This window comes from Thunnus thynnus, chromosome 11 (assembly GCF_963924715.1).
Source record: "Thunnus thynnus chromosome 11, fThuThy2.1, whole genome shotgun sequence".
NCBI lineage: Eukaryota > Metazoa > Chordata > Actinopteri > Scombriformes > Scombridae > Thunnus > Thunnus thynnus.
In genome coordinates, this window is record NC_089527.1 from 10,669,159 (window position 1) to 10,694,189 (window position 25,031).

The 25,031-nt window shown below is 40.5% G+C and overlaps 1 protein-coding gene across 3 annotated transcripts in view; it reads right to left on the bottom strand.

Annotated features, from left to right (window-relative positions):
* The window catches only part of LOC137192439 (neuropilin-2-like), a 102,337-nt gene that overhangs the window by 55,919 nt on the left and 21,387 nt on the right, over positions 1-25,031 (bottom strand). For all 3 annotated transcript variants that reach the window (XM_067603149.1, XM_067603147.1, XM_067603148.1), the window contains exons 3-7: positions 17,990-18,171; positions 8,109-8,336; positions 5,190-5,345; positions 4,932-5,101; positions 593-748 (exon numbers count right to left, since the gene is read on the bottom strand). In XM_067603149.1, the coding sequence (XP_067459250.1) occupies positions 593-748; positions 4,932-5,101; positions 5,190-5,345; positions 8,109-8,336; positions 17,990-18,171 (892 nt within the window). The remainder of the gene's footprint in view (positions 1-592; positions 749-4,931; positions 5,102-5,189; positions 5,346-8,108; positions 8,337-17,989; positions 18,172-25,031) is intronic.

Here is a 25,031-nt window from a genome sequence, read left to right on the forward strand (position 1 = left end):
AACGCTCCTCTGCTTTAATTGCAGTTGCAACCATTTTAAAGACCTTCATTACCATCTGCTATATTTCTACACAGAACCCCCAGACTGTTGCACACTAACTGATGACACATCATGCCTTAACACCTCTGAGAGAAACAGCTTAGAAACCAGTCCAATCAGGTCAACAATAGGCAGAACTTTGACCAGTAAATAACTGAAACCAGATGGGATGTGAAAAGCAGACTGCGCAGTGTAAATGTAGTTGCATGCAATGATGTAAGGTATCACTTGGAGCTTGGGGACGTGTGCTGATTCTGGCTTGGTCGTAAACCCTTAAATGAAGCCAACTGAACGGTGGTGGAACGGCTGTAATTGCAGACACGGGTTGAATTTTGGGCTTGTGGTCAACTCTTGCTGCATATATTCCATCTCAGATTTCCCGTTGCCTCGTCCATGTGTGTGCATGTCAAGGCATCTGTGTCACCTAAGAACATCCAGACTTTCTCTAGTTGCCCTAACGACTTTGTGGCCCTTCCCATGGCAGGAATATGTGCGCATGTGGAAGCACTCTATGTGTGTGTGTGTGTGTGTTTGTGAATGTGACTGAGCTTACCTTATGATTCTTGCCATGTCTGTAGACCATCCAGTCCTCTCCATTGGTGCTGACCTCCAGCTTGAACGTAGTGACATAGTAAGACTTTTGTGTTTCCTTGGAAATGGCGCCCTGTGTGGCGATGCCTGTAAGCACCTTCAAAGTGTGGAGGTCCACCTGTTGGTGGGGTAAGACAGAGAAAGCATTAAAATCACCTAGCACACATCCACAGACGATTGCATGTGCACACATAGTCTTTTCTGTCTTCATACAAACATTCATGGACCCATTCTACTAAAATGTTTGTTGTCAGGCAAAGAAAATTGGTTGACCAAAAAACAAAAATACAGTGAAACAATGGAAGCACAACTAAACTAACAATAAGTGTCAATTTCAAAGAAAAATTTCGAAATCATCTAAATCTTACTGAACATAACTCCGCCAAAATGTCCTCACACTGAGGGTGAACTGTGTAAAAATAGACATAAACACACAAATATACAGTTGAACTTATCAGCATCTCCCTCTCACCTTCACCCCTCTCCTCCTCTCTGCTCCTTCTCATCTCCTTTTTTCCCCTCTATTCTTTCTCTCTCTCTCTCTCTCTCTGCTCTCTTTGCCTCTCTCCTGGCAGATCGATAGTAATGACCTGGGGCTCATTTTAATTTCCTCCCATACAATAGCTATAATCACCTCCCCATCCTGATTGTGGATGCTGCGCTACGTGTCTGGCATGCTGCTAGCTGTGTTGCATTATACGTGGACAGCATTGTGTGCTGGATGGAGGCTTCAAACTCCTTCATTCCAAGGTCCCTCAAGTAGATACGCATTTGTTTTGCTCCGCAGTTGCAAAAATGAAAGGATCAAGTGGAACAGTGGAATAGAAAGTAAGAAAAAAGATACCTCAGTGGATTCTTTCAATTTGTGAGGGAATATGTTTCGACACTGCTAATTAGGAACAGTTGGCAACAGGAACGACTGGGCTTCAATGGACCAAATGTTGTAGGTTTGAAAATACTGTTGAACGAAAGTATATAGCTACGTTGAGGATTATAATCAGCATTGTTGGCAACTAAAAGAAACCCAGCAAAACAGGATATCAATTTCCTGTAACTTTTTGCTGCTGTGAAACTAATTTTTAACATGACTAAGTGGGCTCTACATCGCTGAAAACCTGAAGTAGTTTGTCACTTTATGTAGACTACTTTCTCCTCAAGTTTAACATGACTTTGTTGAGGCTTATTTTGCATTTTAAAGCCCTCAGTGCAAGTCAAAATGCTGGGACAGTGATTACAAATCCGAGCTTGTGCTTTACAAAACAAAAATTTAGATGGAAGAGAATAAGGAATGCAGACAAATAAAGAGCAGAAGATGAGAAAGGTTCTACTGTATATTATGACATTTACTCTCCTCCATTAGAGCTGTTGAAACCTGTAGATTAATCAGAACTGGTTGTGTGTGCACTGGTTTTGTGTGTGTGTGTTTGTGTGTGTGTGTGTGTGTGTGGTTGCGTGTGTGCGTGTGTGTGTGTCCTACAGGGGTATAGTACAAAACACTGGGGGAGGTAAAATGCTGCGTTTGTTATCTGTCAGAGAGACAGGTGTTTTAGATTACTTCCAACACAGACACACACACACACACACACACAGACTCACACACACACACACATAGGCCTGTACGCTTAGGGCCAGACACAGATCCACCTAGACAACTAATCGATAGTCCGGAACCGAGGAGAGGAACAGATGAGAAGAAAAGAAGGGGTGAGGAGTAAGGGAGAAAGAGAAGGAAGAGAAGGAAGAGAAGGAGGTGAAGAACAAATGACAGAGAGAGAGAGAGAGAGAGAGAGAGAGAGAGAGAGATGCTAAGTGAGCCTTCCCCGGGAAGGTTCCTCATCAATCACAGAGCTGTTAGAATAATGGAGCCACCAGCATTCACATCATCAATCTGCACCACACCTCACTGGACCACGCCAGTATAGAATAGAATAAAATAGAATAGAATAGAATAGAATAGAATAGAATAGAATAGAATGGCATAACCCTAACTGGCGAAAGCACCCCTAGAGAGAGATTTAAACCACACACGTGGCCCTTGAACCAACATGGCAACACACACATGCCTGAGCCGCATGGGCACACATATGCACACCCACACACAAGCACACAAGCACACACACACACACAGCCAAACACAAATGCATGAACACACACGTACACCCTCAGATATAAGAGAGAGAGAGAGACCACAGGGTGCAAGATGCAAGAAGGAGAGGCACGTTGGCATTTATGACAGCTGCTTGTCAAGACAGGAGCTGTTTCACACACATGCGCACAAACACACACACACACACACACACACACACATGCGGGGGCCTCGCTCTCTGCTAGGTGTTAACGCAGGGGAACAGCTGAGAGCCTCTGTGGAACGCAGCGACCCAACCACAACACCGGTGACCAGAGAGAAACAGAGAGACAACATGAAAGAGGTACAGTAGAAGCTGCATTTCCAGCCAACTGTTAAGCCAATTTTATGCAAACATCTGATGTGTCACAAACAATAGAATCCAAATCAAGGGTCCTTCCATGGATTGAGAGGATTATACAGGCAATCTGAATGTAAAAATATATATATATATTGAAAATATGGAAGGAGTCCTTCAAGAATTTATCCATACTAAGCAAATTTTTTAATGTCAGCTAATTTTGCAAGTGGGCTGGAGAGAATTAGTTGTCAGCTGCAGGGGAGGAAGTGCAAGACCGATGGGACCTTGGCCTCGTGCTGCCTCATGGCTGCAGTCCCTTCCTGTGTTTGCTGGCCCAGAGTTTGGCCACAGTGGATCTCTAACAGTCAGAACTACTGCTTCTAATACACATCTGTCCCTAGCTATCTGCAATTGTGATATTGTTCCTACACATTTATGGAGGATGTGCTCTCCATACACAAATTATAATGAGAGAAGCTGTCCAAAAGTTGACAGTCAGGTGCAGATAGCAGCAAAAGTAATTTGTCTGGTTCTTGTTTCTCTGGGCAAAAGACAGATCCCATCAGTGTTAACTGAGCACTAGAACTGAAATTATATCTGGAGCTATCTAAATACAGCCTTTAAAGAGGATGGAAGACCTTAGCCTTGGTAGGCTAGCTTCAGCAAGCCTAAATTTTGCGAGCTCAGTTTTTTTGTGGTGTGACTGTGCAGAGAGATTTGGTCAGGAAAACTGAGAATCAAGCACTTTGCAGCCAGACCAGTCAGCACTATAAGGAAAGTTAAGGTGATGAAGTTACTGGCTCTCTTCACTCTGTAAAATGATATCTGAATTGTGTATTTTGTCACACTTGATTCAGATTTATACACTATTTTGGTCAGTGACTTACAAAGTTTATAGAACACCTGTCATGTTTTTCTGTTATAAAAATCAGAAAGAAAGAAAAATGACACCCCGGTGTTTGTCCAGTTAGGTGTGGGAAGGGTTAAAGTTAATGTCTAAATGAAGGAAAGCACTTCTTGATCGTTAGCAAAGTAAAAATTGTACTGTAGGCTGACTTTGCGATGCTACAAGACTGTGACACCCAAGAAGATAAGCTGTTGTTTACTGGTGTCTTACTGAGAAGTGCCTTGCTGGCTGCTTTGAATCCATTTCTGTCTGAGAGGTGAATGAACATCACACTCCCTTTCCCCCCCTTACCCAGACAACCTCATAACTCAGGCTTGGCAAGAGGATGGCATAAAGTTGGCACATTGATAGAATACAGGGGAAACAATGCCTTACCCAGGCATCTAGCTGCTAAACCTTGATATAACTACACAACCCAATCTCTCTCTCTCTCTCTCTCTCTCTCTCTCTCTCTCTCTGCATGTGCCACACATACACTGACACAAATATAGCTGTGGTAGAGTTATTATGTGTGACATGTCAACACAAGGAAAAAGATGCTGTTAAAATAACAGTGCAATCTGTTTTTAGTTTAGTTAGAGTTTGCTTCTTCAGTATGATTCTGTATTTCAGCATTATGGGCTTACATTTGTAGAAAAACTTGAAACAGACTAAAAATAAGCCCTTACAGTTGCACAGTGTGTACCTCACCTCTTGAGTAGTGGGTATTAGTTTGGTGAATTTGGGAAAGAATATTTCTACATGTATCCATTATTTGTCTTTTAGTTTACTGGTCGGTTTTAATTTAGCAGCATTTTTCTCTTATATTTGTTCTTGCACAAAGCAATAAGAGGAAAATATTCAACAAACTCTTAACTGCCTGAACTGAGTAGAAGTGTGTGAGTGAGTAGATGTATTTAACTTAAAGTAAAGTTTGAGGAATCCCACTTTCACCTGTTTCTCAATAACATTTTGCAACAAACGCTTACCTGTATGTATTCCCTGTTGCTGTCTTCATTGGGCGTCCATCCGTTGTCATTGTAGTTGAGTCTGGCCTGGCGAGGCAGCCAGTGTCCGTCGTAGAAACTCGATGAAGCTGTGATCTGGTCGTCTGTGATCTTTGCTGACTCCATACCGAATGCATTACTACAATGGAAAGCTACAAGGAGAGAGGAGAGGAGATTCAGATTTAATATTCTAGCATATTTTGATTTAAACGAAAATAGGCAGGTTTAACTTATACTTACTCTCACTGACTTCCTTGTGTGTCATGTTGTATCGAGCTGAGAAGCCGTCTTTAGCCACAGCCATGTCGGTGTGGAAAGACAGAGAGAGAATCCCGGTAGATGATTGGATTTCAGGAGGCACCCTGGTCCCACAGTATCGACCAATAAGAGGGCCCACTGTCAAAGAGACAAGACATGATAGACTAGCCGTCACTTAAAATCCTACCAGAATGATACAGTATATGTCATCATTTGCTGTTTTTTTTTTTTTTTTTTTTTACCTCATTACACATTGCTTTATCTGTACACAAGAAGTTAGAGGTATCATATATTCCTTCATCAATCCCTTCATCCCTTAATCCTTCCATTTGTTTGTCTATATCCTTCACTACTTGAGTTGTTTTTTCCTCTCTTACTTTATCTCTATCATTTCCTCCTCTGCTGACATCTGCTCTTGACTCCACATTCTCATGTCATCACCATCATATATCAGTGCTATCTCTTGACTGTACATGGTTTTACATTGTGTACTATATATATATATATATATATATATATGTGTGTGTGTGTATGTGTGTATGTGTGTGTAAATCCAAGGATCTAAGTGATTCCTCTAATACAGCAACTTGTATGTGTCAACACAAACAGATGAGTGTGATCTAGAGCCTTGGGGTGTGTGTGTGTGTGTGTGAGAAGGGGTGGGAGCAAAAGATAGTAGATTCATCCTGCTACTCCCTGAATACTCACTTACACACACACATAGATATACACATGAGGAGGCCTGTGGAGGAGGACGAGGAGGTGGAAGATGAGAAAAAAGCCAGCGATCGATCAGTGCTATTGATTTTTTTTCCTTCCCATTTGGAATGGGTGGATATTAGAAATAGGGCTCTTGAGCAAATAACAGTAATCACTTTTTTTCATGCTAGTGGTGGGGAAAGAGAAGAAGAGAAGAGAAGAGAAGAGAAGAGAAGAGAAGAGAAGAGAAGAGAAGAGAAGAGAAGAGAAGAGAAGAGAAGAGAAGAGAAGAGAAGAGGAGAAGAGAATATCTAAAGTCCACAGAAATGATTTCTATAAACAAATGACCCATGTTTGCATAAAATTCTGGTTAAACAAATTTAATCTTTTTGTCTAGGATTTAATATTAAATCTAGTTTACAGGCCAACATTGTCTCGTTTCTCTGTTTCCCTCTGTGTTTATGGATGTAATTTCAGCACCATATAAAACAGACAGAATACACGTTTGTCCCTTGTCTGACCCCTGCAAACCCATGTGTGGTAACACACAATGATACCAATGCCATTGCCTCCCTTAATAGTTTCATAATGTGGTATGTGGATCAGTGAACTCCCGTTTGGACGGGTGGGATTGAAAGCAAGCAATTAAGTTGTCCTTTTATCAGCAAGGGTAAAAATAGGCTGGGATACAACAATAGGATTTAACCCCTGCCTGGTGGGGAAACATATGCACTCACACGTGCAGGTTGCATGCAGACACAAACTCTTCCTATTCTAGTTTCTCTTTACTTAATGGCTGTTACTCTCATGAAGTCAGACCTGAGATATCTGGCTGTTCTTTTTCCTTTTCCTGCTTGTCTTTTTTTGTCCTCTCTTCCTGCTTACGACCCTACACTCCTGCAAAAGGGTGAAACTAAACTAGAAGTCCTTCACCTCTGGATCTCATCCTGTATATTTCCTTCCCTTTAAACCTCCTCCCACTTCATTTCACTTTCCTTTCCTTTCATCCTGCTATCCTTCTTGTAGACTCTCCCCGTCACTCAGAGCAGAAGCCTTTCATCCTCTCTTTTCTCTTCCACCCCTATATTTTTCCCTTTCTGATCATCTTCATTTTCCACTTTCAACTTTGCTTAACCTCTCCTGTCTTATATTAAATCCCTTGAAAAAAGAAGAAGTGAAGATGTCCTGATCTGACTTTTTCTTTCCCTTAGGGACTAAATTCCAATCTACAGTAAAGTTATTCATGGGGAGAAAAGGACCATTGTTTGCATTCTTCCTCTACTGATGCTATTCAGTATTTGCTGGGTAATTTCTAAGTACCTTACAAAATTTGAGAATTTAGCATGGACATTAGTTTGTAAGAGTGAAAATAATGAATGGTAATTTTATTGGAGGCAGAAAAAAGGAAGAACGAATGTATCATGCAGCAAAGTACAAAATAAAACGATCAAAAACTAAACTAAAATAATGTGAAATACTACAGCAAATATCTGTTTTCCAAAGACAAATACTGTAGCTTCTTCTTGAGGGAAGGTCTTCTGGTCCGCTCTCTCTTCTTCCAATCCCACTTGCTGAACTCCCTTAAAATCATCTTGTTTCTCTTCTTTCCCAACTCTCTTCTTGAAGGCTGACCAGAGGTCTTCTTGCCTTTATTTATTTATCTCCTTCCTTTGTTCAATCTTCCCAGCGGTGGAGGATTCTTCGTAGCCCTTCCACTGCACCCCTCTTTCTCTCTCTAGCTCTGCCATCTCTTGAAACTGGATCCAAGGTCTTTGTGTCTCAGATTTGTTCTTCTAAACTCTTCCAGTCCTTCTAGCAACTAGACCAGAAATATCCTACCGCTCTCACCTCCCCTTCTTTTCTCCCTCCTCTCAGCAATTCCTATTTTATTTTCCCCATGAAAAGTTATTCTCCACAGTAGGCACCAACATTCTGCCTGTAAGCTTAGCTTTCATCTACCAACGCATAGCTACTAAAATAGTTGCTACTCCACCTCAGTCAATAATGATGTAGGCAGGGCAGAGTATACACCATTTTCACTTTGCTCAGTGCATTGCCTCAAAATATGAGTTATTGTTCAACAACTCCATTAAGATCATCATCATTAACACATTTTCACCATACCTATTGCCAACATCACTGCCATCTTTAGAAGATTACATGATCCAAAACCAAAACACAACAATCTAATCAATGTCTTACCTCCTGGAAGCCCGTCCCACACCTCCAGCCAATCGTACTTGCAGTCCCCCTCTCCGCCCGGCAGGGGGTCGTTCTCCAGGTCAAACGTGAGGAAGGTAAGGCTTACATCCATGCTGGGGGGGACGATGATGATGAAGGAGCATTCCAGGTTGTGAGGGTACTTGTCGGGGAAGCCCGGGGACTCGATAAGACCTGAGGGACTTGTAAAGTTACGGGAACAGTCCGAACCTGGGATGAAGACACACAGAGAGAGGATTGTATATTAAGAGACACGTTTTGCTGCAAATAGACATTAATAGCTGTTTGTGTTGACCTCCTTTGGGTCAAATTTACTAAGGTCTGGAAGAATGTAAGACCTAAGAAATTTCTTGAGAAAACAGAGTAGACACTGTAGACAGTCATTATACTTAGAACTAATGAAATAATGCTGGGAAGACACCCAGAGGTGCTGTTGTCCGGAGAAGAGTGCTTTCAAACAAATAGCCAACACAATTTCATAATTCCCAGTCTTGTTATGCCTGGCTTGAAACAATTAACTCTGAGTCCACATTATGTTCTTTAACTAGTTAATGTTCTTGGTGAGAAACATCTAGAAGGTGAATATGCAGTATTAAGAGTACAGTTAGGTCTGCAAGTTTCGTGGAAAGACCCCCAACCCGAGAGTGATTTAAGTTCAAGATGACCATGAGGTTAATAAGAATAATTGATATTCATTTTCAAAAAAACATAACATATTTTAACCAGCGGACCTTGGAAGCGGTAAGTCAGTAAACTTTTCATTCTGTGCCATCGATAAAAGCAAAGATACAACAGAGTAAGAGAGAGAGAACAAGACTGAGAAGCAGAAAGTCAGGGTTTGAGAACAGAAAATAGCATCCACTTGTGTGTCGAAAGTGCTATTGAGCAAGATAATGCATCCCTTCCTGTTCCTGGAAAAAATGTGGCAGCAACCTAAACCTCACTCTAATCTTTAATCAGGGAGAAAAGTAAAGAAATGTAGGTGAGAGAGAGAGAGATACGACAGAAACTGAAAAATAATAAAGAGAAGAAAAGGTGTAGGTATTTGTTGACAGCACCGTGGTTGGTTGGTCTATGAGGAGCTTTGGCTATCATCATACAAGCACGTACGCACACATGCACACACACAGTGATATGGAGGTAATCTGAGGCTCTCTGTTTCTGAATAACTGTAATACCCTCTCTAATAATACTCACACACATTATGGAGTGAATGTGGTTGCACCAACTGGACCATTATTCCAGTCCAGCCAGCCATGTATGACCAAACACCCAGACAGACACACACACACACACACATGCTGTCTAAGCCTCTTATGGTAACCCATTTCTCCTCAGTCTGTTTGGGTGTCTGCGATTGTGCTTGCATGCTTGCATTAGTAAATAAAGAGAAAGTAAGTGAGAACACATTAGATCGAGTGTATTCTGGCATGCAAAGTGCATTTAAACATGTGTGTGTGTGTGTGTGTGTGTGTGTGTGTGTGTGTGTGTGTCCATGTACAGTTATTTGTGTTTGTAACAACCTGTGCACCGGACCTGTTTTCCAGTCATCCGTCTTTAATCGATGTAACTGCCTACATTGACCACTTAACAGCTTGTGCTTTATGTTTGTAACTGTGACCTGCACTGAACTGTAGTGTGTTTTTTTAGGCTTTAGGTCTATTTTCTTTTGACTTACACACAAAGCAACATTGATTGTGTATTGGGCTGTGAGCGTTATCAAGACACTTGCACAGCAGTAATTGTGCCTGATGGAAGGCTGCAGCTGCTGCTTATGTGCTGCTTTGGCTTTTGTAGACAAGGTATGACTCAGAGAGTCAGGTCCAAACTTTAATAACACAATTGGTCTAAAACTAAAATGGCTAGTTTCACTGGAAAGCTCCATGGAAACAAGGTTGTAACACCAGGGTCCAGTTGCATAAAAGTAGACATAGGTTTTGACTTAAATATAACTTTATTTCAGACTTGCTATAGACACTTACATTTACCTGTTGCATAAAGCTTCCCTATGAGTGACTAATGTAAGACTGACTTAGGGTTAGGGTTAGACTTACGGGTGAAATAAGACACTTCACAGAGGACAAAAAATGGCGGATGCTAAGCGACATTTAGTGGCAGAAAATTGACACATTTTAACACCTGCTGAAAACCAGCTGGAGGAATACAACGCTGAAAAAGTGTTATTTAGCAGTTTTAATTAACTTAACAGAAATAAATCCAATGGTCGCCGAACCCCCCCCCAACCCCACCACCCCCCACCCGTCACTGATCCTGCACAGCGGCAGTTCTGCAGTATTGCAATCTGCCTGGTCATTTGACTGACAGCTCCGGTGGCTCTATAACAATAGAGCTTCGACACATGGCAGCGATCGCGTACAAATACACCAAATACTCCCTGTTCTAGTTTATTTGCTAATGTACATCAATGTCTCCCACACATATGCCATCATCCATTTTCCACTACGGCATCTATTTTCAGTGTGATTAGAGATTGTCTGTCTGTCTTGATACGCGCCGGTTTGTCTGTTTTTCTGTCCCACTTTTCAATCTGATTTGCTTATTATTGTGACCTGCTCTCTCATGTAATGCATCAGACACAAGCAAACACACACACACACAGGGACTCTCTCTCTCTGTTCCCCTTGCGTCTGGCCCCCCTGCAGAGTCCGTCGCTGGATAACGTGGGTCTGCGTGACTATGAGCATGTGTGTGTGTGTGTGTGTGTGTGTGTGAGTGAGTGGAGTGAACGCTTGACCAGTTCTGTTGCCAGCAGCGATTTTATTCCTTTCTCATTACTTCATGTTTATGAGCATTGCAAAAACACTTGTGCCCTCCTTTCTCCTTTGGTCTGACCCTTCTCCACACACTCCCCCCCCCCCCCGTGAACGTCTGTCTCCACCTTGTCCCTCGTCTTTGATGTATCTTAATTAATATTTAATGCAAGCTAGAAAGAATTTAAATCTTGTTCATCTTCTTAGTGCGCCGCACCTTCTAGAAATACTGAACTGTCTTTGTTGTCTTTCTTCCTGCTTTAACATATCTCTTCTGTCTTATTGTCTCTCCATTCTTTTCTCCTTTTCTTTTCTGATTTTTCATACTCTCCTCTCTCCTGCTGTTCCTTCTTTACCTTCTTCCACAGCTCCATCATTCCCTTCCCTTCCTCTGTCACACTTGTTATTCTTTTCTCCTCACTTCTCATCCGTTTGAATGAGTGTGAAAGAGACATGTGTTAGAAGCATGTCTTAACATAGGGGTAAAGTTAGGGGAAGTGTGTGTGTGTAGGTTGCTGGGTAGAGCTGGCACTGGTGCTTATGGCTCACTGATCTCTGGGAGACAGGACAACTTTCTCTCAGCGTGTTTGTTTGTAGACTTTAATTCGTTTAAATTGTGAGCGTATTTTTTTCTATATAAACGTGTGTGTGTTTGCTTGCTTGCGTGTGTCTGGTAAGCTGGCATGCAGACATCTACTTTTATTCAACCCGTCTTTCATGCCAATGGGCTATTAGTCGGATCAAACCCACAATTATTCTCCTCCCTCCTCCCCTCCTTCCCTCTCTCAACCAATCTCTACACACACACACATTAGCACACATGCAGAGGAGACTTAACATACAGTGACAGACACACACCGCAGGCCCACACACACACACACACACGCAGCTCAACAGTTCCTGCAAAACCACAGCTTGGGTTTTCCAAATGTAAGGTTCAATACCACCTCAGTGTCATTTAACTTTTAGGCTCTGGCTGAAAAACTGACACTAAATTTCAGCCTCTGTCACTGATTCACAGCAGGGATTCCCCTCCATAATAAACTTGCTATTTAACCAAATTACAACTGACATATGAAATCAAACTGTCACAAGACAACCATTCCGTTAGCTAGTGCAATTTGCTAAAAGCTTCAACCGAGCAATACTTTGATGATGTAATTGAGGGAAATATGTTTTGATTTATTCTTAGGGTTTGACATGCAGAAGAAATGGAGGCATCTTGGAAAATTCTCAGTCTGTCACGACTCAAAAAAACACTGTCTGCTTTATTCTCATATTTACAAACAAACTAATATGAGCAATTTTTTTCCACCGGAAAAACATCTGAAAATTCTACATTCATACATTTATCTGTCAAGTTATGGTCATTATAAAAATCCTTGTGGGTAGGTGGTAGAGTGCAAAACAGCTTTCAATCCTATAAGCAAAAGCACTATATGAGTGAATTCTTCACTGGGTCAGATCTGGATCCACTTTCCTCAATGAAAGCCAGAGGAGGGAGGGGCGAGCGACATGATTGGTTAGATGGTGTAATAAAGTGACTTGATGGGTAGTCAGACAGAGTAAGGGAGGAAGTGCCTAGAGGCATTGGATAGAATGTAAACAACAGCAGTTATTGGAAGGACTAGTGCAGAGCCCGTTCAAAACGTGCCTGTTTGGAACGGGCCGATCGCTTGGCCTCCAGTATTTGCTGCTTGCAGCTTTCTAGAGAATTGCTCATCCAAATAAGTTCACACTAAACACTGCACTTCCTCGGGTCCTCAGCAATACACTTGTCACATGTGAAGTCGATCGGATGAATGGCTGTCAAGAAGATTTATTCTCTGCGCGTACTAACTGTATACAAATTTCTCATTGTTTATAAGTTGGATAGATTCCTCTTAATTTGTAAGACGTCGATTTGATCTAGATCATAACAACTGCTCACTATGTGATGAACGCATTGCAACAACAGATCATTTATTTTATTTTATTCTTTTGGGAAGATTTGCATCACCGAATTTCTCTGAATTAACAAAAGAAAAGTGATTTTTGGTATATTTATGAAAGATGGAACACATGACTTAGCAATTAACACAAATATTATTCTTGGAAAATTCTTTTTACAGAACAATAGTTTCTCGAAAACACAACTGAATTTCTACATATTTCACAAGGAGCTGAAATTAATGGAGAAGAGGAAAGAAGAAACTCTGTGACTTAATAGAGGAACTTAAACTTGCAGAGAACCCACAGGACTCCTTTCCTTTTTATTTTATTTTATCTTATTTACTTTTATTTCCCCTCTTCTGTTTTATATATGATTGATATGCTTGTCTATTGTCTGGAAAATGTTTAATATTGTACCATGCCATTTATGCTTGTTCTATAAAAAAAAAAAGCAGTGTCAGCATTTATGCCAGTATTTGTGGCCGCCATATTGGAGAGGTCAAGATCCACTAAATATTTTTCTTTTTAATGATATCTTTAACAAACAACTTCACACTCAACATTGCACTTCCTTTGGTCCCCAGCAATACACCCACCATGTGTGAAGTAGATCGGCTGAACAGTTGTCTTGAAAAGCAAAGAACAGGCGCACGCAGAGACAAAGACTACTTCCTTTATGGTTAAATTGTCACGATAGCTTCTACATAACACCGCCTGGGGAGTGTGTGTGTTGACTTGTATTAGTCACAGAAATTTGTCCACACAGTCACACTATGGGGACTCACTTCCCATTTAGGTCAAAAGCTTGTCCCCACAAGGTAAACCCTTACATTTAAGACTTGGTTTTTTGGTTAAGGTTTAGGGCGTGGCATGTAGTGGTTTTGGTTAAGGTTAGGATACGTCTCCAGGGAAAGAATGTAGGTCAATGCAATGTCCTTCTAAGTGACAAAAAAAATGCTGTGTGTGTGAGTTGACATTTCCGTGCAGACATGCAAGCTGTCCTGCATTTATGAGTAACTGTCCAACCGGCATCAGTGCATTCATATGTGTGTGTGTGTGTGTGTGTGTGTGTGTGTGTCTGATGAGTTCTGGGTCACAATAACAGCTGGGGGCACTCTGCCTAGACAGTGAGATTTGATTGGCTGTCACGTTCTGGTGGTGTGCACGTTCAGCAGGTTTACTACAGTATCCGTAGTAACAGAGCTGTAAACAAAAACAAGTGTGGCATGTGTATTTGTTTTTGTGTTGTAGTAGCTTTTGTGTTTGTGCAAGCCCTAAAAATCCTGATGTGTTACTAGCATGCATTCAGGAGTCTTTGTTTGCATGTATGTATCAATTCATTTCATATCCCTGTTTGAGCCCATGTTTACAACCTGTATATGTGCGCTAAATGTTCTCCAAATATGAGTGTAAAATGGAGACAAAACCATGCATGTGTAGCCACTAATGAAATGTCCCTGCGGGGCTACCGTAGAGCAAGACAGGCCTTAGCATCTCCTACTTCCATGTTTGCAATTTGTTTGGTTTGATATATACGCTGTACTGTACTGATGAGCCCTCGCTATGCTGCTTTTCCTCTCTGGTCCCTGGTGCAACAGGTTGTGACTGTTGCGCGCAATGCTCTGGCAGGTGTTAATTTTAGCTTTTAAGTTGAGGCACAGCTGCTTTGTGTTTTGCCCTCTGTTTGATATACTCTAGGTCCCGCTCCATATTGACCCCAGCTTCCATATGCTGAGCCTTCCATATGGGTATTGCGCAATAATCAGACAGGAGAGGTAAAAGTCAGCGTTATGTTTGTTTATATTACGCATTTGTTTGGCAGCGTGTTAATTCATTCGGTCTGTTTTCTTGTAGACACCGACTACTACTGCTGGTTTGTTTGGTTTTTGATACATTTGCTCTGTTTTTGCTTTATTTCTGTTCTATTCCCATCTGCATTATTTAGTCTTTAGTTCAATTAGGTGGTTCCTGTTAGGTCCTGTTAGTGTTAGTTTCTTTTGTTATATTCTATGTCAGCCCTTCGTGGTGCTCACTGCTTTTCCCCCCCGAGAAGTAAATAACATAGATCATTGTAGCTGACACATGGCGCTAATGTTGTAGATTTAACACGTGTTCTCTGCTTTTGTACGAGCGCTATAGGACCAGACAGGCGGGGGTTTGGTGACAGAGTTCCTCACCTGTGCTTCACACCCCCATAATTGTGTGTTTGGTGGTAATTTTTGCATTTCCTTCACAATTTGCATTCTTCTCCCTTTTTTGCTTTGCTATGTGTGTGTGTGTGTGTGTGTGTGTGTGTGTGTAGGGCATGAAAGTGTGGTGAGTACATGTTTTTAATATCTTGTTTCATTATTAATTGTTGTTTAATTGTGTAATTAATGGTAGCACAGATACAGTAGATACAGTACCAGTCAAAAGTTTGGACACACTTTCTTATTCAAGTGAATGGAAGGTGTGTCCAAACTTTTGACATATGAATAATACACACACATACACCCTGACACACACACACACACACATATATACACACACACATACAAAATCCAACCACCCAGGCAACCAGACGTTCAGCTGCACCTTCCAGGATAACAAGATCTTGTTCGCAGTATGGCAACAGCTTGAATGTTCCAAACTGCTCCATCATTACTGCCAGAGAAGGCTGGACACAAATATACACACATACAGACACACAGTTACACAGGCAAACTGGAAGCAGTCCTGTATATGCTATTGTGTTGCTCATAAATTTCATAATGAGCAAGCAGTGGCACTAAAAAAAACTGTGATCTTCTCTGTCATAGTTTGATGGTAACCTGATTGTAATATGATTTAAATAGTTTGCAAACTAACAAACATGTAGAAATGTATATAACATAATTTACAAATTTAAACAAAAAGGCAAACTGCAGCACCGCACATGCACTTATGTGACCTTGTAAAGTGCGCACCGCTCAGCTCATACCTACATCCAAAATAGCAAGTTGGTAAGTAAGTAATACATGGCCTCATGAAGCCTTGATTAGCATATGAAATCATTATAACTCCAGCAGTGGCAATGATAATATCTTAATGTCATTTGAAGGACTGTGTGCTTATCTTTGTATAGAGAAAATTGTCTGTGGACTTTTTTTTTAAAGTTACATAAATTCAAAATAGCATGATATTCCAGTGAAAAATTAAACAAAAATGTTTTTCTTCATTCCTAAAAAGGTTAAAAGGGACTTAAAGGATAATTATGGTTTATTTAAACGTGATTCATGTCACCCCGGATGTATATCCTTAGCCATAATGCTTGTTCCAGACGGCTAGTTTCTGTATTTACATTCAGTCTGACTCTGCTGCTTATGCTCAGGTGCTTATGTTCCTCAAGTATGGAAGTCTGCCAGCTGATGTGCAGACTGCACTAACACTGTCCTGTTTGAAGAATAAACTGAAGACGTTTTTGTTTTATTTAGCTTTTAACTAAGTCTGTGTTTGTGGGTGTGTGTATAATGTCTGCCTGTATCTATGTCCAAACCAAATTTTTACTGTTTTACTGACAGACAAGCAATTTAAATGATTCATTTTGCTCCAGTTTTCATTTCCCTGAATCTCTACAACAGAACTGGTGAGTGCAAAGTTAGCATGACCTAGAGCCATCAGGTTGAAATAAATCATTTATTATCCTCATCAATTATCCTTTAACTGATTAATTACCAAACAACAGTAATATACCAAATTGTAAATTGAATGCACTGTATGTTAACAATGAAATGTGAAAGACTGAACAACAAAATAGTGCAGCTTTAATAGCAACTATAAGCACAGTGCAAATAAAAAAACAGAATTTCATCCAGACTGTGAATGTTTAAAGTTTCAAATCATCCTTTCACAATCTCTCTCTCTCTCTCTCTCTCTCTCTCTCTCTCTCTCTCTCTCTCTCTGTCTCTCTCTCCTGCTCTCTCTCTCTCTTTTGGGTGCTTGGGTGTGAACACTAACACCCTGTTGTTTTAAAGTCCATTGGGTGGACTCAAGCGCAAAAGGCACACACACTCAAGAAATCCCAACAGGCTGGTGCCAGAAAGTGAGAAACACCGACAACCACACGTGTTGTGTTAGTAACCTCAGCCCTCTGTGTATGTGTGTGTGTGTATGTGTGTTTGTGTGTGTGTGTGTGTGTGTGTGTGTGTGTGTGTGTGTGTGTGTGTGTGTGTGTGTCTCAGGACCCAGGACTCAGGACTCAATTAAGCAAGCATGTGTGGAATGCTTTCAGGGGGAACGGAACAAGATGGCTGTGGGGCCGACACTATGTGCCCCTCTGTCTCACTCGCCCTTGATCTCAATTGGTCTCGCTTTGGCTGACCCATGGCAGCGTGAAGGGGAGCCATATCACGCACACACACACACACACCCGCAACTCACACACAAAGTGCCATGAGGGGGAGAGATGTCTCGCCTGGACAGTCTAAAGGGGTCTCAAGGGTCCCATGCTGTCTCTACTCTCTTTCTCCCTGTCTCCCATGACACCAGAGAGATAAACGAGGCTTGGTCACCTAATGAAGCATGTTGAGTCCTCTATGAGTAGCTTGTAATACAGCTACTAATAGCCTATTTGTATAGGTGCAGTCCTTATAAAGTCCTTTTTGGATTTTTGGATCTTTTAACACGTTTGAAGGTCATTTATGTCCAAAAGAAGAGAACCTTTCCAAGCTGTACAACAATGTTGGTATCATATAGGGGGTTTAAAGTCCCCCTCCACTCAAGAAAGTGTTTCTCCTCTTGTACCTTCAGTTGGATGCTTGAGCTTCGCTGTGCAGAGCGATGTACGTGCAGAGTTTGATACTATAAGGTGGTTTTCAAAATCATCTGTTGAATGTGGGAAGTTCCTTAAATCTGAGCTTAAGGCACGTATGTACGAGCAAGATTTGTGACATCACAACTAGTATGTAGCCTATCATGGATTTCTCAATGAGGGAAAAGAATGAGATGTCATTTTAAGGATTTTATAAAAGGTTATTTAACCTCTTTTGTGAAAAAAGAACATATCAGACATAAATTATTATTCCAAGTTCAGTATTTTTATATATCTTAAAACATGTCTGTAAACTTAAGTTTTCCACCCTGCTAATATCATCTCGTCTGGCTACCTAGATCGACTACTTAGCAACAGTAGCATCCACTTACCGGTTTTAAAGATCTCATAGCGCAGCGAGAAGCCCGCCCCCTGGTGAGCGTAGTCAGATACGAACTTGATGTGGAGCGAGGGGCCTGATGATATGATCGGTGCAGGGGCGATGTTGCTGCAGTGCTTTCCTAGTAGGTCGGCCGTCTCTGAGTTCCCATCGTGGATTTCTACATAGTCATACCTGCAGAGGACAAACAAATACATTATAAATACCTTCCCTCCTTCCTACATTATAACATTCATTCACCAATTTCAGTGACATGCAACACCACAGGGACAATAATGAATCTATCTACACATTTAATGAATATACTGATGAGGTGTTTTGTGAAAGAAGGGAAAGGATTTGAATTTGAATCCTTCCAAGCTGCTTTTACTGTTGTTATTAGGACTCTTTTTTTTTTTTGTGGTTCTTTCATCTGGCAGGAATCACATTGGATTTGGCTACAAAAGGAACCCAATGAGCAAATTGTTTGCATCTATCAGTGGCTAGAGGGACTTCTGAAAGCATGAGCGTCATTACAATTCAAATGAATGCAGCAGAAGACATTGGTAGTTCACAGATGGTGGAGGAGGAAAAGAAACCCCCCTGTATGAGGCAAAATAGGAAGAAAAACCTTTTTAAAATTCTATAACTGCACTGTAATTGAGTGATTATATACTCCAACTGCTGCGAGTTTCATGGTCTAAAGAACACCATTTTATGGATTATAACTACATTATAATACAAACAAAAAGGAGACTGTGAATGTAAGATGATGTGCTCCCTCTCAGCTTGCATAGGGAAACAGTGGTGTCACATGTGTACGACAGACTTTAAAAATTCAAAAGGAAACTGATTCCCACTCTCACAAAACTAATTTACCTCATTTTCTACTTGTTATTCTCAAAGTAAATAACAAGTCTGATGACTATTTTTAAAGCAACGGAATCTGATGCTTTCAAAAGAAGTCGGAGCTGAAACAAGACTTCAATTGTGCAAGGAAATAGACATAAAACAAGAAAATGTACCTCACGTGTCTTCTGCTTCATCTTACACTAGGGTCAAAGTCGAGAGTATATGTAATGCTCAAGCTCTTTGAACTATTGATGAACCCTACAGATCCTTTGATGCCAGGAAAGGTTTAATGTGTAACAAATGACTTTAGTTTACATCTTTGCCTACGTCTAATTTAATAATGTTTGCAAGTCAGCCTGCTGGTCTTCAATCCGCAGAGAAATTCACATTTTCCACATTTTAGAGCGGATTTAGGTCGCGTCAGCATTTTCCTGGTCGCTATTTCCTTAGAAACATTTCACACTTTATGCTGACTATTATATAAAGAGTGCTGAACACAAATTTGACACAAAAACTGACAGTAAAGTAAACATTTCCTGTCATATCATGTCAAGTGCATTGAATTATTTATAGTTTTTTGCATTTTTTTTTCAAGTGTTCTTGTGTATAATTTTGTAATGCTATTACTTTATGGTGAAAGAGCTCTGTAATTATACAAAAAGCCATGAAATTGCACATTAAAATCTGAATTTACCCCAAAAATCACATTTATGTATTATTGCTGTCAGTAGAAAGGCTACCTGGGACTCTTTTTTTTTAGCCATAAAGGGAAAGGTGGCTTTAAATCTATTTTTATTCCCATTTCTTTGATGTTTTCTGACCACAAATGTTTGGACCTATCTTCAGACCCACAGCAGGAGTGTTGCCTCTGTGTCTGGATACCAATGACACACCTGCCTGGCCTTTAAAATAGCTTCCTGGAGAGAAATTCCTTGAGCGACTTGTCATGACAGAAGACATTAAGTGTGATTCCTTATTAAGTGAATTCAATTTTCAATTAGAGACTTTCTAACAGAGAGGCATAAGTACAGCTGGACTCTATTTGCATGTCTTCATCCATTATATTGATCAGTTCTGACCACAGTCATGTTAATTGTTCTACTACTGAGCGTTTTACATCTCTCTAGTGGAATACAATGAACACTTTACAATCAATCTCAAAGGAAACCCTCAAAGCATCTCTATGGTTATGCCATTATCCAGTTATGAGGTTGAGGAAAATGTTGAAATTAGTTGATTTAATATGATGCTTTGAACACTTTTTTCCATATTCGGAACTGGCAGGGTTTTTTCTGGTGGATGGCTAGATAGATAGACGCCAAAAAATGGACTTAGCTGCAGGACACCGCTGCTTGCTTTCCGTTTCCAACCGCGAATATCATGTTTCCATGTTTTGGGGCAGTTTTTTAAAAGCCGTAACTACAGTTGTCTTGGTGTTTACTGTTGCCATGACGACAAATACTGCCTAACTTTAAGGGAGTAGTAACTTTAACCCACACCATGTTTAAAGTGATCATTTGAACCCAAACCATGATCTTTTCCAAACCCTAACCAAGTGGTTTTTGTGCCTAAGCCTTACCAGATCTTAACCACAGTGTTGTCATACCATAAAACATAATTATTTCTTTGACAGTGAACAGTAACGGTTTAGGAAAGCACCGATAGAGGAGGCTCCTATGGGTCGTTCTGGAGTGCATGTTACAATCAACCTATGTGGTCATTTAGTTACGAGGATGTGTTGCACAAGAGTGTGTGTTTTTTGCTCTGCAAGCGTCTCTGTGTGTTCACATTTGTGTGTGTGTGCGTGTGTGTGGTTGCTGACAGGTGAGCAAGCTCCTGACATAATGAGGGTCATGCACCTCCCACCCTCCCATCATGCTTTGTGTCTACTTTGCGTGGAACTTCACAATCATGATGCAAGCTGTCACTGTACCGTAAGCACGTGTGTGTGTGTGCGTTTATGTGCGTGCGTACGTGTCACAGGTCTTGTCATATTTTCCCAAGAAAACGCCTCATCACGGTGACAGTTTCCTCCTCCTCTTTTTTTATGCAGACAAGATGTCTCTTTCTTTCTCATCCTGGCTCACTCTTTCCATAATTATTTTTCAATGTTTCACCTTGCAACACTTTCCTTTTTTTTCTGTCTTTCTTTGTGTTTTCCTATTCTCTGTCCCCTTTTCTTCTCTAGCTTTGTCTAATGTGCTGTCAGGCTTATAACCAGTGGCCAAGAGCCAATGTGGTAGAAAGACAAAAGGAGGCAGATATAGGGAAGCAAGAATATTAGAATATTTTAATATCTGAATTTAAAACTCCTCTTTAGCGGTGCTGATCGAGACAGATAGATCGACAGAGAGAGCTCTCTTTCCACTGGCAGCAAACAAAAAAATTATTAACCATTAACTGGTAAAGTGTTGGACAGACACAGCCCAATTATGCTTCTGAATCTCAGCTGGTGAAACCACTATTCTGTCCACACCTGCTCTCCATTTTTGCTCACATGTTGTTTTAATACAGCTACAAAAATTAGTCGATTGATCGATTAGTCATTTGACAAAATATTTATTGGAAACTATTTTGATGATTTATTTTGTAGTCATTTTTTAAGCAAAAAATCATAAAATTTGCTGTTTTCAAGTAAAGATTTACTGCTTTTCTTTGTCATACATAATAGTAAACTGAATATCTAGATTTTGGACATTTGAAAACGTCACCTTTGACTCAGGGGAATTGTAACTTTTTCAATATTTCCTGACATTTATAGACCAAATGATTAATCGAGAGAATAATCAGCAGATTAATCAATAATAAAAATAATCATTAGTTGCAGCTAAATGCAGCCAAACTTATGTTTTTGTTGTTTTCATTTACATACTTTTCTGTATCTGTTGTCAGCCAACTGAACAAGTATAAAACTGTAATTTGATCATGGTTAAATACTTTGTCTTGACCAGGCAACCTAAAACTCCTGTAGTGCTGCTGTGAGACATCAATCAAATAACTATTTTATGATCGCCATGTTTGACAAAACAAACATAAATACAGAGTAATGACAACTGTTGGACTGTGTATTGACATTTAAAATGAGTGATCACAGACCCGGGCTAGAGCTGCTTAACTTTACAGCTGCATAGCCAACCATGTCTGAGCAGGGATACACTTTCAAAAAGCTCTGTTTTCCTCATCCGCACCGAACACAAAGGCCAGCATTTTCAGAGTAATCTTCTCTGGAAGAACATTTAGGGAAAAAAAAAAGCTCTGTTTTCAGGTGTGGAGGAAGGGTCAAAACGGAGAGAAAAAAAGATTTCAAATTTAGCCGGCACCGTGTGGATGTAGTCGGAGAGAGAGAACATGACACTGCATTCACGCTGCCAACTCCTCCCATCAGACAGACAGAGACAGGTGTCCCTCCATCCCTTCCTCCCTCCCTTATCTCTCTGTGCCTTTAGTAGAGAGCAGAAAGACATACACAGCTACATCTAAGTCAGCACACACATACCTGCACATACACGCTTTCTGTCTCACACACACACACAGAGCCTGTGGCCACGCTCTCAGGTGGATCTATAGATGGGTTTGAGGTTTCCTACAATCTGTCTCTGTGTGGGAGGTACATAGCTTCGAACAAACTGTTTAATCCCATCATCTCTGCCCCCCTCTCTCTTTCCTCTCCCCCAATATATTTCACTGCAGCCAATTGGTAAATTTACTGAGACTTGCCATAGGGAAAGAAGTAGGAATTTGTTTCCTTGAATTTTGCTTGTTAACAACGGGTGTACAAGATTTTTTTTTTTTACTTGCTTACATGAAGGAAACAGTGTTTGAGTTGTTGACTTGCAAGATTTATGTGTGCTTGTTTGTGTGTGTGTGTGTGTTTGTTTGGGGGAGGGGGGGAGGGGTGTTTCAAGGGGTGAGAAAGCTCTCCAAAGCCTGTCTGACGTGAACCCAAGAAAAGGTTTGGATACAGATGCACTCCCACCCCTCCATCCTCCTCCTCCTCCTCCTCCTCCTCCCCTCTGCCTTGGTTTTAATTGCCTTTCACACGTTTTTTTCTGTCTCTCTTTAGGTCAGGAGTTGTCTTCTTACACCTGCACATTTCTTTCATCTAACTTCAGGGGTGCCCTTAGCAGTAGACAGAGCGTCTGCACCACAGACACACAAACAGATGGACACACACACACTCTGAAAAGAGCTAAACGAGGGACAGAATTGCAGAAATTTCCAATTTCCCCTATGTGTTGTTTTTATTTTTTTATGTTTCATGTCGCCATAACTTTAACTTGATTAAATTAAACTGAATTGACAACATACCTAAGGACTTTGAGAATCATTTCACTAAGAACACACTATTAAGTTAATCATGAAATAAAATGTGGTTCAAACCATTTAGTGGAAAATTAAATTCATATTTTTACAGACTGTTACTTTGTGTTTTTTCCTACCAAGTATGGAAATTCCCACTGTTATGTTTTCATTTTGTTGCTGTTTACATTTACTATTTTTTCTCTAGATTTTGTCATTTTCTCGTGCTCATTTTCTTCGAAAGGGAAGTGAAATAATTGGTGGAATCATATAAACATTTTTAGAGGAACCGAAACAGTCAACTATGAGTAGATTCAAACACACAAACACTTTCCGCCTCCAGTCATATGAATGACACGACATGATTTAAGCTGAATTCTTAAGAGGTGGTGTAAAGTAGTTCAAAGAAAGTAAAACTAAACCGTAAGGCTCTCTGTCAGGACAAATTACAAATAGAAATGGTGAATGTTTCCATTTTTTAACAAACCACAAACTGACTTTATTTGGAAGTGAGCAAAAAAAAAACCCGAAAGAAAACTCCAAACATTTAAACATTTCTTCTGACTGGTCAGAGATTCCCCTAGCAGCACTGATAACTTGCATAAGGCATGTCAGGCTGGAGTTCAGCAGCTGCTACTGATCTTTCTTTCTTTCTTGCTTCTTATTCTGATGTATGACCATCCTTGGAGATCCCAAAAAAGATACATTACACATTCAGCACATATATATCTCAAGCTTTGTTCATACTCCAATACGTACACATACAACCTCATACTTGTACGTGGACAGCAGACATGCACATGCTTCTATACCTACTACGATCAGGGGTCATCCACGTTCAACACGTGCACTACAAAACAAGCTAACAACCTCATGGCAGTAAGAAGAAGAGCTCCTTTGTAGTAGTATTTGGCTAAACAACAAGAAATGGTGGGAAAAAAAACAAAATATGTGCTACAACTTAACAAGAACAGGACCAAGGATGAAGAGTAGAGTACATAAATACACAAAACAAGCGTTCAGTTTGCTCTTCTAGTGCATGTGTAGTTGGCGTGCATGTTGTGCATACAGTACAGTCTTTGGGGTCACAAATTTTTTGGCAATGCACAAACATCCACACAGTGTCCCTGCAGACCTTCATGCATTTGGGCAGTTGACAAAATTTGCATGCAGACCCATGCAGCCATGTGGCAACCATGAAATGGCCTTTAATGTTCACATCACAGCGCTAAAACACCTGATCAAAGTGAAGGAAACATATTTCTTCTACTTTTTTTGCTGTTAAATGCTGATAAAACAGAGTTATTAGTTGTTGTTGTTGACCAGCAAAATATGAGCATCGGTATAAGAATCCGAGTGTCAATATTGGTGACTGTATTATCTCTGAAAACTCAACCATCAAAAACCTTGAGGTGATTTTTGATTCCTGTCTGACATTCCAGTCTCATATTAAGGCTACTACCAAGACAGCATTTTTTCATCTTGGTAATTTTGCCAAAATCTGACCTATTCTATCAGTGCATGATGCTGAAACCTTCATGCATGCATTTGTATCTTCCAGATTTGATTATTGTAATGTACTTTTTTCTGGTCTTCCTAGCAGTTCTACTAGAACTCTGCAGCTTGTTCAGAAATCTGCAGCTAGAATCTTGACAAAAAAACAGAAAAGTGGACCTTATAACACCCGTTCTGACCTCTCTTCACTAGCTCCCAGTGCAAACTAGAGCTGATTTTAAGGTTCTTCTTTTAACTTGTAAGGCCTTGCATGTACTTGCACCACCTTATTTATCTGAGCTAATTACACCATATACACCAGCACGCCCTCTTCGCTCTCTAGATGCTGGTCTCCTGGCCATTCCTTCAGTTAACAAAAAAATCAGTTGGCTTCAGAGCATTTGCTTTTA